This window comes from Canis lupus, chromosome 23, assembly GCF_003254725.2.
Source record: "Canis lupus dingo isolate Sandy chromosome 23, ASM325472v2, whole genome shotgun sequence".
NCBI classification, from domain to species: Eukaryota; Metazoa; Chordata; class Mammalia; order Carnivora; family Canidae; genus Canis; species Canis lupus.
In genome coordinates, this window is record NC_064265.1 from 8,038,095 (window position 1) to 8,055,087 (window position 16,993).

The window sequence follows — 16,993 nt, forward strand, 5'->3', positions numbered from 1 at the left end:
GATTGTCATGACTCTTTTTTTTTTTTTTTTTTTGATTGTCATGACTCTTAAGTTTCTCTTAATCTGTGATGATTCCCTCCAGCTTCCTCTGTTCCATGACAGAAACTTGTTAAAGGTTCTGGTCTGAAGGGTCTGAGAATAACTGTCCTGTACAATGACCCGCATTTTGAATTTATCTGCTTATTCTTCCTGGTGGCATTTAACTTGATTCGTATTTCTCTCTTTCTTGCAAATTGAAAATTGAACCTAAAGGTTTGATTAGATTTAAGTTAAAAATTTGAGGAAAGTGTTTTGTGGGTGATGCTGTGTGTTCGTAGTGCACCACACCAGGAAGTGTTTGTTCTCTTGTTATATCTTTAATGATGACATTCTTTTTGATTGTGTATGGTTTTGACAGCCAGGCCTCACCATGGAAAGGTGGACTTTTTTTCCCTTTGCAGCTAGCAGAGAATCTGTGAGGTGGTGATATTTTGGCACTATATCTAGTTTCCCACCTAAGTCTTTCATTTAATGATTTTAGCATACATTCAGAATCCTTGTTTGAATCAGTTATTCTGTCAAGGGTTGCAGAATGGTGACTTTTCTTACGGCATCCATTCTTTTACATTTATAAACTAGCATTCTTCTGGAACTTTACCTCTTTAACTGGGATTCTTTGGTTAATCTGTATTGTAATTCCTACTAAAAATGCAAGATAAATAATTGATTCTTTTTTTTAAGTACTGATTTTCAGAGTAAAAAGTTGATTTAATATTCACCAATGGTGGTGGTGAATGAGGGTTTTTTGTTGTTGTTGTTGTTGTTTTTTGTTTTTCCTTTTTCCTGTTGGATAAGGCTCTCAGTTTTTAATAATGTCATTATATAGACACAAGGAATTTTTAGAGATTTTATTTATTCATGAGAGACAGAGAGAGAGAGAGAGAGAGTGGCAGAGACACAGGCAGAGGGAGAGGCAGGCTCCATGCAGAGAGCCCAATGTGGGACTCGATCCCGGGACTCCATGCAGGGAGAGCCTGATGTGAGACTCCATCCTGGGTCTCCAGGATCAGGCCCTGGACTGAAGGCGGCACTAAACCCCTCAGCCACTCGGGCTGCCCGACACAAGGAATTTTATATATTTGTGACTTCCAGTCAGTTTTACTCTATGTTTTGGATGCTCAGATTGTCCAAAATTTTGTCAATGGGTCTCCCTTTAAGCTTACTCTTGTGTCCTCTTGACATGAATCGATTAAGTCTGGTTACTTTATGTTTGGTTCAGGATTTCCTAGGGTCACATTTATTGTTTTCCCAGACCCAAAATCAGCCAATACTCTAACGAGTTATGTTCTTTGTTAGGCAAAAGGTATCTAGAGAGCATAGGGGGGATGTTTAGGATAAGAACTTGGAAATACAGTGTATTAAAAATTATTATTTGGAATTAATATTTCCTTTTTTGTTTTAAAGATTTTATTTATTTGTTCATGAGAGAGAGAGAGAGAGAGAGAGGCAGAGCCACAGGCAGAGGGAGAAGCAGGCTCCATACCGGGAGCCCGACACGGGACTTGATCCCGGGATTCTAGGATCATGCCCTGGGCCAAAGGCAGGCGCTAAACCGCTGAGCCACCCAGGGATCCCCTGGAATTAATATTTCCAATTCAAATTTAACTTTATAGACTTTTAAAACTTAAGATTATACTTGAATCTCTTTCTCCTACACAGAAAATTTTGGTCCCCAATATTAACATAATTAATTATGGTGTGCTTTATGCTGCAATATCTATATAGTTGTTTCTGATCGAGTCCTTAGAATGAAATGTAAGTATTGCTGATTGCCAACAGCAGACCATTGTCATGTATAGATTGAACATTTTGTTACGGTTGCCCAAAGGCCCAAGTCATGTAATAAATTAGACATTTTGCTAAAGCATCGGTTTGAATCTTGTGGCAAGATTGGGAGGACCAGTGAGTGATGGAACTGCCCAACCTTCCCATTACTATGCTGCCTGGGTTTTGTTTGCATATGTATTTTGTGTGGGAGCATGATTTTCCATTTTAGAATTGATAATATTATACTTCATTTAACACCTTACTTCCCCAGAGAGGCCATAAAGGAAAGAGCATAGGCTTTAGAATTAAATTCCATCTTTCCTACTTAGCAGGTTTATGTCATTGGGCAAAACTGTTTAAACTCTTTGAACTATTACTTTTCTGTCAAATGGGGATACCTTTCTGTATTTTAGGGTATTGGGGTATAGTAAATGAAGTGACATGTTAGGCATCTATCATTGTGCTGACATGTAGATGCACAAGAAATTTAGCCATTAATAATAATCCCTTGTTATTTGATGCTTTTCAGTGTAGCCAGAATCACCTTTTTGTTTCAATCCCATTAGTGACACACTGGAGAAACTGGATGGCTTTGTTAAAGGCCCTGTTCATATGATGGTTGGAATCCTTGCTAACACCAACCACCTTTCAAGATGGTGGTCAAGCATGGTTCTTTCAGTATGGACAGATATGGGAATATTAGGTAATACTGTATCTTTCGTTATTGATCACCTGTAGCATAATTTTCTTTATTTGCAATTTACAAAAATGTATATAATACAGAGTTTTTAATGTTTTGCTAAAAAGTCCTCTGATGAATAGGAATACATTGTCTTGCTTATTAATTCCTTCATCCACACCTGTATACTGGCCTATCCTTTCTGCTACTCCTAAGCAGAATGAATATGTATTTTTTTTAAAGAATCCCTGTTTCTCTCTCAGGCAGTATATATCCTGATCTTAGAAGAGGCAGGACATATAGCTGGGCAGGGTGTCTTTTAAATGTACCTCTCTGCCCCTCCTTGTCTTAGGTTTCCTGGGACAGTGCCCAATTTTTCTAGCCTGGCACTCAGCAGATTTCCTGGAGGATAATTTTCAAACATGTTCCAGCCATTAACTCTTTTATTTTTTTACTTATTTTTTTACTTATTTTTTTACTTATATTTTTATGAGTCAACATAATCTTGTATCTGAACCTTTTAAAATATTAAATAATTGACATCTTTTGTTTTAGGAAAACGAAGTCTTGCTGTTTTAGTTATGAAGTGAGAAAACATTTAAACTGAAGAGATATATTAAGCACTTTTTAGAAAACAAAAGCTAGAACTAGGCAGAACTTTAAAATGTTTTTGAAATACAGAGAAACGTGCCAAGGTTTATAGCTCAATTAAAATTCCATTCGTCAAATACTTACAGATCACCAGTACGTTGGTGAATCATACTGTTAGTTCCTTGCTCTTAGGGGCCTTATAGCTAATAAAGAAAAGTTACAATTAAATAATTATAAATTTGTAGAGGACCAGGAAGAAGTATCAGGTGCCATGGGAACAGGTACCAGAATTGAACCTTATTGAGGGAGAATGGATGCAGTGGGGCTTAACACAGGAGGTGATGTTCAGCTGAGACCTGAAGAATAGGTAATAATAAATAGCCAGGTGAAGTGGGAGGTGGAGGTGGTATCAAGGGGAAGATGTGAGAAGTGATCCAGATAGAGGGAACACTGCGCAGAGAAGGTTCTAGAGGCAGGATGGAGTAGTGTGGTGTGAACTGATGGGGGCTTACAGTTAGAGCCAAGAGAGTGAGAAGAGAAGATCATTGATAAGCAGGGGCTCCCTTTGAGTAATTAAATAACATAAATAACCAGAGTTAACAGAATTATGTTTAGGCTACTTTCACATCAACTTTTTTCACCAGAATATTTAAAACAGAAGCATATTTTTCATTTAGCAACATTGTACTGATGTAGAATTTATTATTATTATTATTATTTTAAGATTTTATTTATTTATTCATAGACACAGAGAGAGGCAGAGACACAGGCAGAGGGAGAAGCAGGCTCCATGTTGGGAGCCCGACGTGGGACTCGATCCCAGGTCTCCAGGATCACACCCCAGGCTGCAGGTGGCGCCAAACCGCTGTGCCACCGGGACTGCCCTATTATTATTATTTTTTTAAAGATTTTATTTACTTATTCATGAGAAACGCAGAGAGAGAGAGAGAGAGAGAGAGAGAGAGAGAGAGAGGTAGAGACACAGGCAGAGGGAGAAGCGGGCTCCATTCCAAGCAGTGAGCCTGACGTGGGACTCGATCCCAGGTCCCCAGGACCACAACCTGGGCTGAAGGCAGTGCTAAACCGCTGAGCCACCCGGGCTGCCCTGATGTAGAATTTAATAAGCTAATTAAGTCGTAAACTAAATTGGAACTATCACTCTTAATGCCTATCAAGCAGGTGGACATCATAGTTAAAATAAGTTTAATTCAGTGTGTCAATATTATAGTCATTTCTTACTGCTTCCTTATAACTGTGATATTCCTGTGTGAATTAAACTCTGATGTCGAATATTGGAATTTATTAGCATAGGAAGTTAATCTTCAGAAATGAGAAGCAGTTCTGATCTAAATTGCTATTTCTGCAATTTATTAGCACCAAACTACAATATAAGAGTTTTAGAAATCAAAGTAATTAAGAAAGCTTTTAAAAGGAGAAGAGAAAGAATTACCTGTAGGACTCAGAGGTATGAATTGTGGCAATGCAGAAATCTAATTTAAATTCACTGTCTTAGTGCATTTTATTGTTTAGGGACATTCTCAACTTTGTCATTTTCCAAGACATAAAAAGTATGAGAACTTCTTTGATATAAGCAGGACCCAGGTAAAATATCTGATAATAATAGTGACCAGCTTTGGTTGTTCAAGCAACAGTGGAGGGGCATGTCTGTTTGAAATGGAATACTCAGCCCAAGCAAATTTTGTACCCTTTGATACCTTCCACAGCTTAGGAATATGTAAAACCCAGTGTCTAAGTACTGGTTAAAGCTTCTTGGCAGAAATTCTAGTAACCAAAATGAGCTAATTATGGACTCAAAGAGTATTTTTTCATTAAAACAAATTGAGGAGGGGCGCCTGGGTGGCTCAGCGGTTGAGCATCTGCCGTAGGCTCAGGGTATGATCCTGGGGTCCCAGGATCGAATCCCACATTGGGCTCCTTGTATGGAGCCTGCTTCTCTCTCTGCCTTTGTCTCTGCCTCTCCGTGTCTCATGAATAAATAAACTCTTCTAAAAAAAAACAAAATAAAAAATAAAATAAATTGAGGAAATGAACATGTCAGCTGAGTTATTTGAGCTGTAATTATGGGACATAACAAGTGTCTTTAACCAGCAGCTGTTTTGCCACTTTTTCAATATTATTTTAATATTTAGTAATAATTTTCTTGGGCAGTTAACAGATTTGCATTGCTTTTTAAATGTTTTGTGCCATAGGCTAGGAAAGCAGACATCAGATAGACTTTTAGAATAGGTGTCTACATTTTAACTTTTTGCTTTGTTTCCAAATTTGTACCCATTTCCTCTTATTTCCTAGTCTTCTTTTACTCTGAGAAATGCTTAGGTATCAATGGACAGTGTTTATCAGGGAGTCGAGGGTGTTAAAATACATATTGGTAAAATACCTTAGATCTTTGGAATGACGGTCTGTAAGATCTGGAAATCTGCATTTTTAGCTATTTTGCCAACTAATCTCTTCATGTGTTAAAATTTGAGAACTGATTTTCCCTGTAGGATATTTCTTTCAGATTGTGTGCCCAAGGACATAAGATTGTGTGTGCTGTTATAACCTTCCTTCATTATTTCTACTCATTATTATGTGTTAATTGAATCATCTAGTGATAATCTACAGTCTTCTTTTATTTAGCATGTTTTACTTTCACATTTCTTAGTTGATATGAAGAGTTCCATGTAATTTTGATAATTGAGGAAGGACAATTGGTAAGCACCAATTGGTAAGATGATGGTAAGCACCATCATCACTTTAGATGCTATAAAATGCTGGAGGAATCATAGGGGAAAAAATGTGTACCTTCCAGGACCAAGATTTTCAGTTAAAAATAAAAGTCTTTGTGACATAATTATCCCTCCACCTATAAAAATTATACTGTTGGAAGACTGAAATGGAAAAGAAACTGTATATTTAAAAAAGGGGACTTCTTAAATACCTTATTCAGAATGTCTGTCCTGGACATAGACTGGGGATGTGCACTGCTTTAATTTCTCTATTGATCACTGATGATGTGAAATCATTTACCAATCTTTTAAGATTTTTTTTTTTAAGATTTTATTTATTTATTCATGACAGACACAGAGAGAGGCACAGGCAGAGGGAGAAGCAGGCTCCATGCAGGGAGCCTGATGGGGGACTCGATCCTGGGTCCCCAAGATCAGGCCCTGGGCTGAAGGTGGCGCTAAACCGCTGAGCCACCCGGGCTGCCCCAATCTTTTAAGATTTTAAAAAGGAATTCCTGCTTCAAACTCTTCAAAAATACAGCTCTAATAACTTTCTATGTGCTCTACATCTCTGTTGCTCCAATTTTTTTTTTTTTTTTTTTTTTGATACACCAGACTGGAAGTTCCCAGAAAGTCAGCAGTTATACCATGTGTATCTTGACATATTTTATAGTACCTAGATCTAGATCTTGCGTATAATATGGCCAAATTGTTGAAGAGATAAATTGTATTTTTAATTCCTACTAGGAATGTCTCCCTTTGCATTATTTTAGATACTCTTTACATTATAAATATGTAATTCAGTTGGCATTTATTTATACAAATGTCTTCTTGCTAAGCAGTTCCTGTGTGGCCTGGATTTCTCAAAAGAATGAAACATATGGCCTGTTGGTATAGTCACTTTGCTTTGGGGACTAATATGTGATTGATTAAACTAAGCAGAACAAAATGTCTCCTTTAGGGCTCTCCCTATGTGAGTCACAGTCTTGTGAATCCCAGCAATAGAGAGAGGGAAAGTGTGATAATGTATATTAAAATGCCACTTGGAATGTGGAGCCTCCCTGATTCATTATCTCCAGAGAGTAAATTGCCTGTCTCCTGCAGGACCTGGGGAGTGGCAGTGACCTGGCTTTCAGAGAGGGGGGAGGAATCTGGGTATCTTCTTCCTTGATATATGAACTTTCAACCAATTTTCTTGTTTTCAGCATTTTCCTTTAATCCCCTCTCACTTCCTCGTAGGTAGACCTTGCAGAATGTGCTCTATAGGGATATTGTTTCCTAGTTGGCAGCACTCCTTCACAGGCATTGGAGTTGCAGATTGCTCTACTCTGCTTAGTCAGTTAACTTTTTGTTTTCCTTCCTCCAAAAGATGATTGTCCGTCTCTCTTCTTTATCTTCTTTGTTTTTCATTTTCATCCTGGATTTATGCCTTTTTTAAAAATCAAGTTTATCAAGTTAGTGGATTTCAAATGAGATCTGAAGTAAATGTGTATATTTGGAAGGATTCCATCTAGATCCTTCTTTCCATCTATTTGGAAGTACATTTTTTCTTGTAAGTACGAAATAAAAGCACCTACTAGGGCAAGTTTTCAACAAGTGTGTGTTTTAGCTTTAGTCTTGATCATTGAGATCTTATGCCAAGAAATGGAACTCCAATCCTTTCTGTGCCCTTTATGTTATATTCTACTTCTTGGCACAATTTCAGTGTTTTGGTTTGTGTTTTGATTTGTGATCTTTATGAGCCATTGTTCTGCCAGACATCTTCCGAATCTCTAGCAAACTTGTTTTGATTATAATAATTAGTTATGGGAGTCAACATTCTATGATTTTAATTATTGCATAGGTGTCTATTCCCTCTCTTTGTCCCGATTTTTAGTCGGAGCATTATTTCTGATTGGGGAAGAATGGGAGTGATGTATGATACATCTGGGCTGTTATTGAAAGAGAACTGCCATTTTTATTCTTTTCATGTTTTTCTTCACCTATTTTATTATTATTAACCTGAAGAATAATTTTAACCCTTAAGTTAGTTTGCATGTACATGTGATCTTTTTCCTGCCAAGCATTTCTTCTGTAATTTGACCTGTGTTGTAGTTGTATTTTTATGTTTATTTGTAGAATGTTGCATAATCTGATCCAGTGTTGGAAACCTAAATTACTTTGTGGTATCATATACTAAAGTGTTATTGATGGGTGTAGTTTACTTAGGTATTCTTCAGATGTGGTTAAAAATCCTCTACTACTTTTTCCAAATTCTTACTTTAAAAATCTAAAGGAGGGACACTTGGGTGGCTCAGTGGTTGAACGTCTGTCTGCCTTTGGCTCAGGGCATGATCCTGGAGTTCCGGGATCGAGTCCCACATCGGGCTCCCTTTGTGGAGCCTGCTTCTCCCTCTGCCTATGTCTCTGCCTCTCTCTCTTGGTGTCTCTCATGAATAAATAAATAAAAATCTAAAAAAAAAAAAAAAAAGTCTAAAGGAAATGCTGGTGTTACACTGCAATTGGATGTTAGGCTGCTTCCTGTTTTAGAAAATAAATTATTAACTTTAAACTTCTGCATTTCCTTGTATTTGCCATTTTTTCCTTTCCTACACAATTAAATTTATGAAAAGGCTTACATGTGGTTTGATTTCAAAATGGCTCTGAATTATATTGAGTCAAAAATTTATGGCAAATTTTGTCTTCTGTTTTCAGGTTCTGTTCTAGATATTATTAAGCACATTGTGGCAAAGGGGGAGCACAAAAGTGGAGTCCTAGATGAACCTACCATTGCCACAATACTCAAAGAAGTGCTGGAAGGGTTGGAATACCTGCATAAAAATGGACAGATTCACAGGTATGTAAAAGACAACACTGTTCTTTTTTGGAAACTGCAGGAGTAGTTGTGCTATATCATTTCCTTGAGCCCATTCTTCAAAGTGGTTAGGGTTCAGTTACACAGCTAGCAAATATTTAAAAAGTAATAAATACTTGAGTCAAATTGGAAAATACAAAAAACAGGAAAAATTCATAATTTCCTGTCAGAAATATATAAAACAAAACTGTATGCATAATGTTGTCAGTTGCTTTTATTGTTTTTGTTTTATTTTGTTTTGTTTTGACCTTGGGTATTTTCTCAAATTATTACAAGCTCTTTGTAAAATAACTTTTTATTAAGGCACTTTTTTTCTTTTTTAATGTAAAAAGCTATGTTATCATTTCATGGTCCAGGTATTCCTGGCTGTCTCTATCTATTCAGTCCCTGGATATAGATAACAAGAATTCAAATGGTGATGGATTCTATGTTATTCAATCTGTTTAATCCCTGGATTTGGTTTTCCTTCATATCAGACAGTTTTTTCAGTCATTCTGAAGGATATTCTCACCGAATATAAGAATTTGCTATTGACAGTGCTTTTCTCTCAGCAGTTGAAAGATGCTGTACCACTTAATTCTGGCTTCTAGGGTTTCAGATGAAAAGTCTGTCGTTGAATTGGTGTTCTAACTGTTACTTTTCTATGACTGCTTTCGAGATTTTTTCTGTCTTTGGTTTTCTCAAGTTTAATTATGATGTCTTGGTGTGAATTTCCTCAGGTATATTCTGTGTGGGTTTCCCAAACTTCTCAAATTTGTAGGATTTCGCCTTTCACCAAATCTGGGCAGTTTTCAGCCATTGTGTTTTTGGGTACTTTTTCTGCCATTTTTTCCTCCTCTTTTTCTGGGACCTTGATCATGTAAATGTTACCTGTTCTGCTATTGTTACTGTAAGCCCTGAAGCTCAGCTCAATTTTTGTCATTTTTTTTTCTCTGTTCAGATTGAGTAAATTTTCTTGATTTGTTTTCAAGTTCTGATTCTGTCCTCTGTATTCTGCTCCAGAATCCACTAAGTTTTTATTTCAGTTATTGTAATAGTTTAGATAATTTGGTTCTTTTTTATAGCTTTTATTTCTTTGCTGAGATTTTGTTTCTCATGTTTTGATAATCACATATTACATGTTAAAGCATTTTTATAATGGCTGCTTTAAAATTCTTGTCAGATAATTCCAAGATCTGATTCATTTCGGTGTTGATGTCAGTTAGTGGTCTTCTCTTATTAAAGTTCTTCTTGGTTCTTGGTATGATAAGTGGTTTTTAAATTGTATCCTGAATATTTTGGATATTGTATTAGGAGACTCTTGATCTCATTTAAATATATATTTTAGTAGGTATTTATCCTGTTTGGTTTAGTATGTAAGTCTTGGTTGATTTTAGTGGGCTGTAGTTCCAGTGATAGTTTGACTTTTAGAGCCCTTACAGTGCTGTTCTGGTTTGTTTTGTTTATTTGGCACTCCTGGGGTTCTCTGCTCAATCCCTGCTGATAATCCTTGAGAGCAAAAGTGCACCTCCCCAGGCCTGGTGCTGCTAGGAGATAGATGCTGTACCTGTGGGTCTGGGAGCACTTTTGTGGGCCAGGCTACTTGGTGCCAGTGGGGCTGTCATTCATTCTCTTATGGTATTATCTGGGGGGATGAAAGCATTTGCCTAAGCCACCTTTCTCTACTGAGTAGGGAGTTGGGAGACAGCTGGGCCTGGGTTGCCTTTGCCACTGTGTGGAGGACCAGGAAGTACTGAGCCTGGGTTGCTGTGTGCAGCTGGGTAGAGGGTTAGGAGATGCTGGCTGGGCTCTTGGTGCTGCTGGTGTGATTAGTATGGGCCTAACCTGTTGCAGTGTATGTGGGTGGGAGGTGGAGTTTCCCATTCGGTTCTTCATTTAAGCCTCTGGTTCTTGGCATTGTGGGCCAGCCTGCAACCCCAGCTATAGGATCCTTTGCTAAATTTGTGCTAGGTTGCCCCTTTCCTGCTCCTTTTGCCACAGAGAGCAGGCTTAGAGGGTTTTCTGGCGGCTGTTTTTGTTTTTGTGTGTCATCTATTCCTGTTGATATATCTAGGATATGTGAGATTAAAAGAAAACTCAGGTGGGATACCTGGGTGGCTCAGCAGTTGAGCATCTATCTGCCTTGGGCTCAGGGAGTGATCCCAGAATCCTGGGATCGAGTCCCACATTGAGCTTCCTGCATGGAGCCTGCTTCTCCCTCTGCCTATGTCTCTGCCTCTCTCTCTCTGTGTCTCTCATAAATAAATAAAATCTTTAAAAAATAAATAAAAAATAAAACTCAGGGAAGTTGTATAGTGCTCTTTAAAAGTGGACTTAGAAAAAAAAAGTGGACTTAGATTAGTGTAAATGTTTATAGCAAACTCTAGGGTAGCCGCTAAAAAAAAAAATGATATGCTGAGAAGAGAGGAAAATGGAATCACGTAAAATGCTCAGTTAAAAACAAGGCAGATAAAAGGTGGAAGACACAAGATTGGTAATCTTAAAAATCACCTACCTTTAAGGAACTAGAAAAGAAAAATAAGAATAAACTAAGCCCCAAGTTAGCAGAAGGAAGTAAATAAAAAGATCAGAATAGAAATACATGAAATACAGATTTTTTGGATGTGATACAAATAGCAAAGGCAAGAAAAGAAAAATTAAACAAATGAGACTGCATCAAACTAAAAAGTTTCTTCACAGCAAAGAAAACCATCAACAAAATGAAAAGGCAGCCTATGCAATAGGAGAAGATATTTGCAAACCACATTATCCGATGGGGGTTAATATCCAAAATATACAAGGAACTTCTATAACTCAGAGACAGAAAACTGCAAATAAGCTAACCAAAAAATAGGCAAAGACTTCAAATAGACATTTTTCCAAAAACCAGTACACAAGAAAATGTTCTCAATATCCCTAATTCTTGGGGAAATGTAGTCAGAACCACAGTAAAGTACCTCACATCTGTTAGGATATTTGTTTTCAAGAAGACAGGAGATAACAGATCCTGGATGAGGATGTGGAGAAAAGGGAGCTTTCTTATATCAGTGATAGCAACATAAACTACTATAGCCATTATGGGAAACTGTGTGGAAGTTCCTCAAAAAAATTAAAAATAGAATTACCATATGATCCAGCAATTCCACTTCTGGGTATATACTCAAAGGAAGTGTGAAATCAGTGTCTCAGAGCGAAGCTATGAAAACGACCTAAGTGTCCATCAGTGGATGAATGGATAAAGATGTGGATTATTATTCAGCCATAAAAGAAAGAAGGAAATCTTGTAGTTTTTTTGACAATACAGATGAACCTGGAAGGCATTATCCTAAGAGAAGTAAGCCAGACAGAGAATGACAAATACTGCATGGTATCGCTTATTAGTAGAATCTTAAAAAAAATAAAAATAAAAAGTTGAATTCATAGAAACAGATAGTAGAAAAGTGGTTACCATGGACTGGGGGGGTGGTGGTCAAGGGAATGAGCAATTGGTGAAAGGGTGTAAACTCGGTTATGAATAAATTCTGCTAAGAGAGTAGAACTTAAATGTTCTCATAAAAAAAAAAGTAAATAAGAGAGGCGATAGATGTGTTAATTTGGTGGGGAGAATCCTTTCCCAGTGTATATATATATCAGACCATCACATTGTATACTTTAAATATTTTACAATTTTGTCAGTTATACCTTTTTTTTTTTAAAGATTTTATTTATTCATGAGAGACAGAGAGAGAGAGAGAGAGAGAGGCAGAGACGCAGGTAGAGGGAGGAGCTGGCTCCATGCAGGGAGCCTGACGCGGGACTCGATCCCGGGTCTCCAGGATCATGCCGTGGACTGAAGGCGGGATCCTGAGCTAAACCGCTGAGCCACCAGAGCTGCCCAGTTATACCTTTCTAAAAAAAAAAAAAAACCACCTACTTAACCCTAATCCTTCAGTAAATCGATAAGCAAAGGCCTGGAAAAGTATCTGATTATAGATCAGACAACTATCAAGTTCTAAAACTGAGGTTTTAAGGAATGATCATAATGTGGAGGGAATAAAAGCAAGGTATTTCCTACACACACACACACACACACATTTTTAATTAGGTTATTCTGAGAATAGCACCATTTTAAAGAAATTAAAATGTATACCAGTGAAATCAGCCCATTTATAGAAGTATCTTACTCTAGGAAAAAATGAATAATGTTTGTTGTCTACATTTTTCAACCAGCTTACATTTTCACAGAGAAACATGATCTCTCTCTATGGTTATGAAGGAGAACAATTGACTAACAAGTAATGAATAAACTAGAAATCTTGGAAACATTGAAGGCATATTCTTCAGACAATACGATTTTTCATCTCAAATTGTATCCAGTCATTTCGTCTCTAATTAAAATAATGTGTTAACAGATGACAGAAAAGGGTATGACCAAAGAGTAAACATTTGGGAATGTATTTCCTTTATTGTCAAGAGGAAAAGGAGCCGTGAAAAACAGGATTCCCATCCGCTGGGTTGTGGTACCCCTATGGATAAATACCTTGATACTAGCAATGAACATAATTCATTTAGTACCTTAGTTCTGATTTCATGTTCATCAAGCAATCTTCAGAAAAAAAAGATGTGCCAGAAACTTTTAATTGGTTCCCAGTGTATTTCTTCTTTTTGAATTATAAAAACATGACATTTTTACCAGGCATATGATCATCCAGAAGAAATGCAACATTTTGTAGCCTCCCATGAGAGCCAGATACAACTGTATGAATTGGTTTCTAGCTACTATAAGGAGAAAAAAAGTGTATAATACTTCAGAGTTGTTCCCTTAACAGGTTTTGTCAATCCCCAGTCCTGCTGACATTTGGACTGAACAATGCTCCTGTGCATTGTAGGATATATTTAGCAACATTCCTGGCTTATATGCCAAGAGCACCCCCCTCAACCCAATGTGAGAACCAAAGATGTCTCCAGACATTGCCAGATGTCCTGAGAACCGCCACTTATAGAAAGTGGCATAATCTCTATTTTCCCCTTCCTCCCATGAAATGTGGATGTGGTGATAAGCCATCTTGGATAATAATGTAGCAAGAACTTAGAGATGGTAGAACAATGAAATAGAAGGAGCCTGCATCCCTGATTCTGTGGGTTCACTATACTGGACTGAGGTCACTTATGCCAAACTACTCTATGAGAGAAAAATACCAATCTCCTGCAGCCATGTAGATCAAGGATTGACAAACTATAGCCCACCAGTTAAATCCAGCCCGATGTCTGTTTTTTGTAAAAGCCACAACAGAACAGCCATGCCCTTTCATTTACAGATTGTGTCTACTTTAGCATAAAAACAAAGTAACGGTGACAGAGAACATCTGGCCCACAAAGCCTAAAATATTTATTCTCTGGTCCTTTAAGAAAATGTTTGATCACCTCTGGTGTAGATAATAAGCATACACTGAAACCCATGTGCTGTATAGTATTCTAAGTGCAACGTGTATGTTACCCTATTTAATCTTTACAGTTATTTTATGAGGTAGGTACTCTCTCATCCCCATTTTACAGATGAGGAAACCAACGCAAAGAGTAGTAAGTAATTAGCCAAAGTCACCCACCTAGTGACATAGTTGGGTCCCAAATTTAGGCAGTATGCTTCTAAAATCTGCTAGGAAATAAAGATTGTGCTAATCCATGCAGCTTGGTATAATTGGTTTTTTTTTTTTTAGTTGAATTTTTTTTTTTTTGTTACTAATTCAGTAGAATTTAGATCTGTCACTGGGGTTACTTCTTTAAATATACTCTTTGTTGTCATCTTTTAATCCGGTCCCCATTTTAAAAATCAAAATTTTGGGATCCCTGGGTGGCGCAGTGGTTTGGCGCCTGCCTTTGGCCCAGGGCATGATCCTGGAGACCCGGGATCGAATCCCACGTTGGACTCCCGGTGTATGGAGCCTGCTTCTCCCTCTGCCTTTGTCTCTGCCCCTCTCTCTCTCTCTCTCTCTCTGTGACTATCATAAATAAATAAATTTTTAAAAAATCAAAATTTTTACTTCAGAACACAGATAAAAGTACATGCTTTATCCTAAAACTTTACATATACAGATTTTGTATAGTTAAAGGAAATTAACCCAAAATACACATTAATGTCACTGTCTTTTTTTAGAAAGCAATGAATAGATTCACATCAAGTTTAGGCAGAAATTCAGTCTGCTCAGTTTCATATGACCATAACATCTACTTTGAAAAAACAAACACAATATATATATATATATATATATCAGCTCTCATTTAGTTAAATGAGTAAAAGAGCCAGTAAAAATACTGGAAGGAATAATGGCTTCCAAAACTTCCAAATCCTGAACGGTGATGAAGACAAATACAGAGAGATCTGAGTAGACACACTATAGTTACACTGTTAAAGCCTAAACACAGAGGATCTTGAAAGATGCAAGATTTGGAAAACAACTCCTGTAGGGGGTGTGAGAAAGACTGAATGTTTATGTCTCCTCAGAATTCATATGTTGAAACCTAATCCCCATTGTGATGGTGTTAGGTGGGGGCCTTTGGAAGGGGATAAGTCATAAGGGTGGCACATAAATGTGCCTCATAAATGTGACTGTCCTTATAAAAGAGACCCCAGAAAACTCCCTTGCTCCATCTGCCATGTGAAGACATAGTGAAAAGATGGTCACATATTTTTAGAAGGTAGAGGAGGGTCAGTAATGTATCCTCCACACTGAGAAGGTGTTCTGAGACCTGAAAACTACACAGACTGCTCTACACTGTGTACAGTTTTATTCAGGGTAACTTACTGATTAGGGGGATTCCATGGACTGACAATCCAGGCAGCTATGCAGCTATTCTCTGCCCCCATTCTTCATCCAGTCCAAATCTTAACTCACAGTTTTTATAGTGTGAGGAGCATAGGAGTGATATCAAAGGATAGTTATCTAAAATGGTACCACTGTGTGTGGTACTGTGTGTGTCACTTTAGGGAAGATCAGAATGATCCTTCCCACATCCGGTAAGGGGATGTATTAACTTGGAGGATGTGGCCCCAAGGGAGGTCATTGTGCAGATCTGGACAAAAATGGAGGGCCAAAGATAGAGTCAGTATTGTCAGCACTCCTACACCTATGAACCAGGAAGTAGACCTTCAGATAGCAAATCTGCCACTGTCTAGATCTTGGACTTCCCAGCCCTCAGAACTGCAACAAATAAATGTTGGTTGTTTAAGCCACCCAGTCTGTGGTATTTTTGTTATAGCAGCCTGAACAGAACAAGCTAAATCAATAGCAGTGTATGATTGAGAGCTGACTTCCTATCAGAACAGTGGAAGCCAGAGGTTAGTGAGAAGGAACCCTGCAATCCAATGACCCCTTCAGGATTCTTATCTTCCTGGTGAATTATTCCTATTTTAAAAATTATATAATGGCTTTTTTCATTCCTAGAAATGCTTTTATATTAAAGACAATTATATCTTTTTTTTAAAAAAAATAAGGTTTTATTTATTTACTTAAGAAAGAGAGAGAGAGCATGGGTGGGGTGAGGGGCAAACGGAGGAGACTTCCCACTGAGCAGGGAGCCCCATGAGCTCAATGCAGGGCTCAATCCTGGGACTCTGGGCTCATGACTTGAGCTGAAGGCAGATGCTTAACAGGTTCCCCAATTACATCTTATTTTAATATGGCCATACTAGCTTACTTTTACTAAACATATCTTTCACTGTGGCTCATTCTTTTTAGGGTCACGGTTTTATGAAAGGGTCTCAGTTCTACTCTCAACCTTAAACTAGTCGAGTGCCATGTTTTCTGTTTAGGCAGGTGAGTTTTAAAACTTGAGCTTCCTAGCCATTTGGGGCAGTATATCTTCTCTCTCCCAAGGCTTACTGCTCCAGCTCTTAAGTGTCCCTTTCATTTCTGAAACTTGAGGATTTCCTTTTCTTTATTTCATGTTCAGCGATGTGACAGTTTCCCTTCCTAATTTATCCAGTACTTCTTTGTAGCAGGGGAATGGTGGGTTTTGCACCAAAGTCCTGGGCAGTAGTGATGAAAGACCGTTTGCCATGCATAGTTCGCCATGTTGTGGAATGCTTTCTCTATCTCACACTTTAAATCAGAGACTCTCAACCTTGGCTACCTATTGGAATCATTTGGGAAACTTAAATACTGATTACTGGATCCATTGCAAGAAATTTATTTAGTTGGTCAGAGATGAGGCATTGGCATTGGGGCTATTAAAAACTCTCCAAGTGATTCTAATGCAGCCAAGGCTGAGAACCACTCTTCACATGTTAGCAGCAACCACTCTGAGCTTTCAGCTATACTGAGACTTCAGCAGATTTGGGAGTTACTAGGGAGCAGCTGGATCTCTTTGGTGGGTTTT

General features: G+C 37.8%; 1 protein-coding gene across 4 annotated transcripts in view; it reads left to right on the forward strand.

Moving 5' to 3' along the window:
• The window catches only part of OXSR1 (oxidative stress responsive kinase 1), a 94,809-nt gene that overhangs the window by 27,682 nt on the left and 50,134 nt on the right, over window positions 1-16,993 (forward strand). For 3 of the 4 annotated variants that reach the window (XM_025461305.3, XM_025461304.3, XM_025461306.3), the window contains exon 4: window positions 8,500-8,641. In XM_025461305.3, coding sequence (XP_025317090.1) covers window positions 8,500-8,641 — 142 coding nt within the window. Of the gene's footprint in view, window positions 1-2,372; window positions 2,510-8,499; window positions 8,642-16,993 lie in introns of all 4 variants that reach the window. The other variant, XM_025461309.3, reaches the window with a different exon arrangement.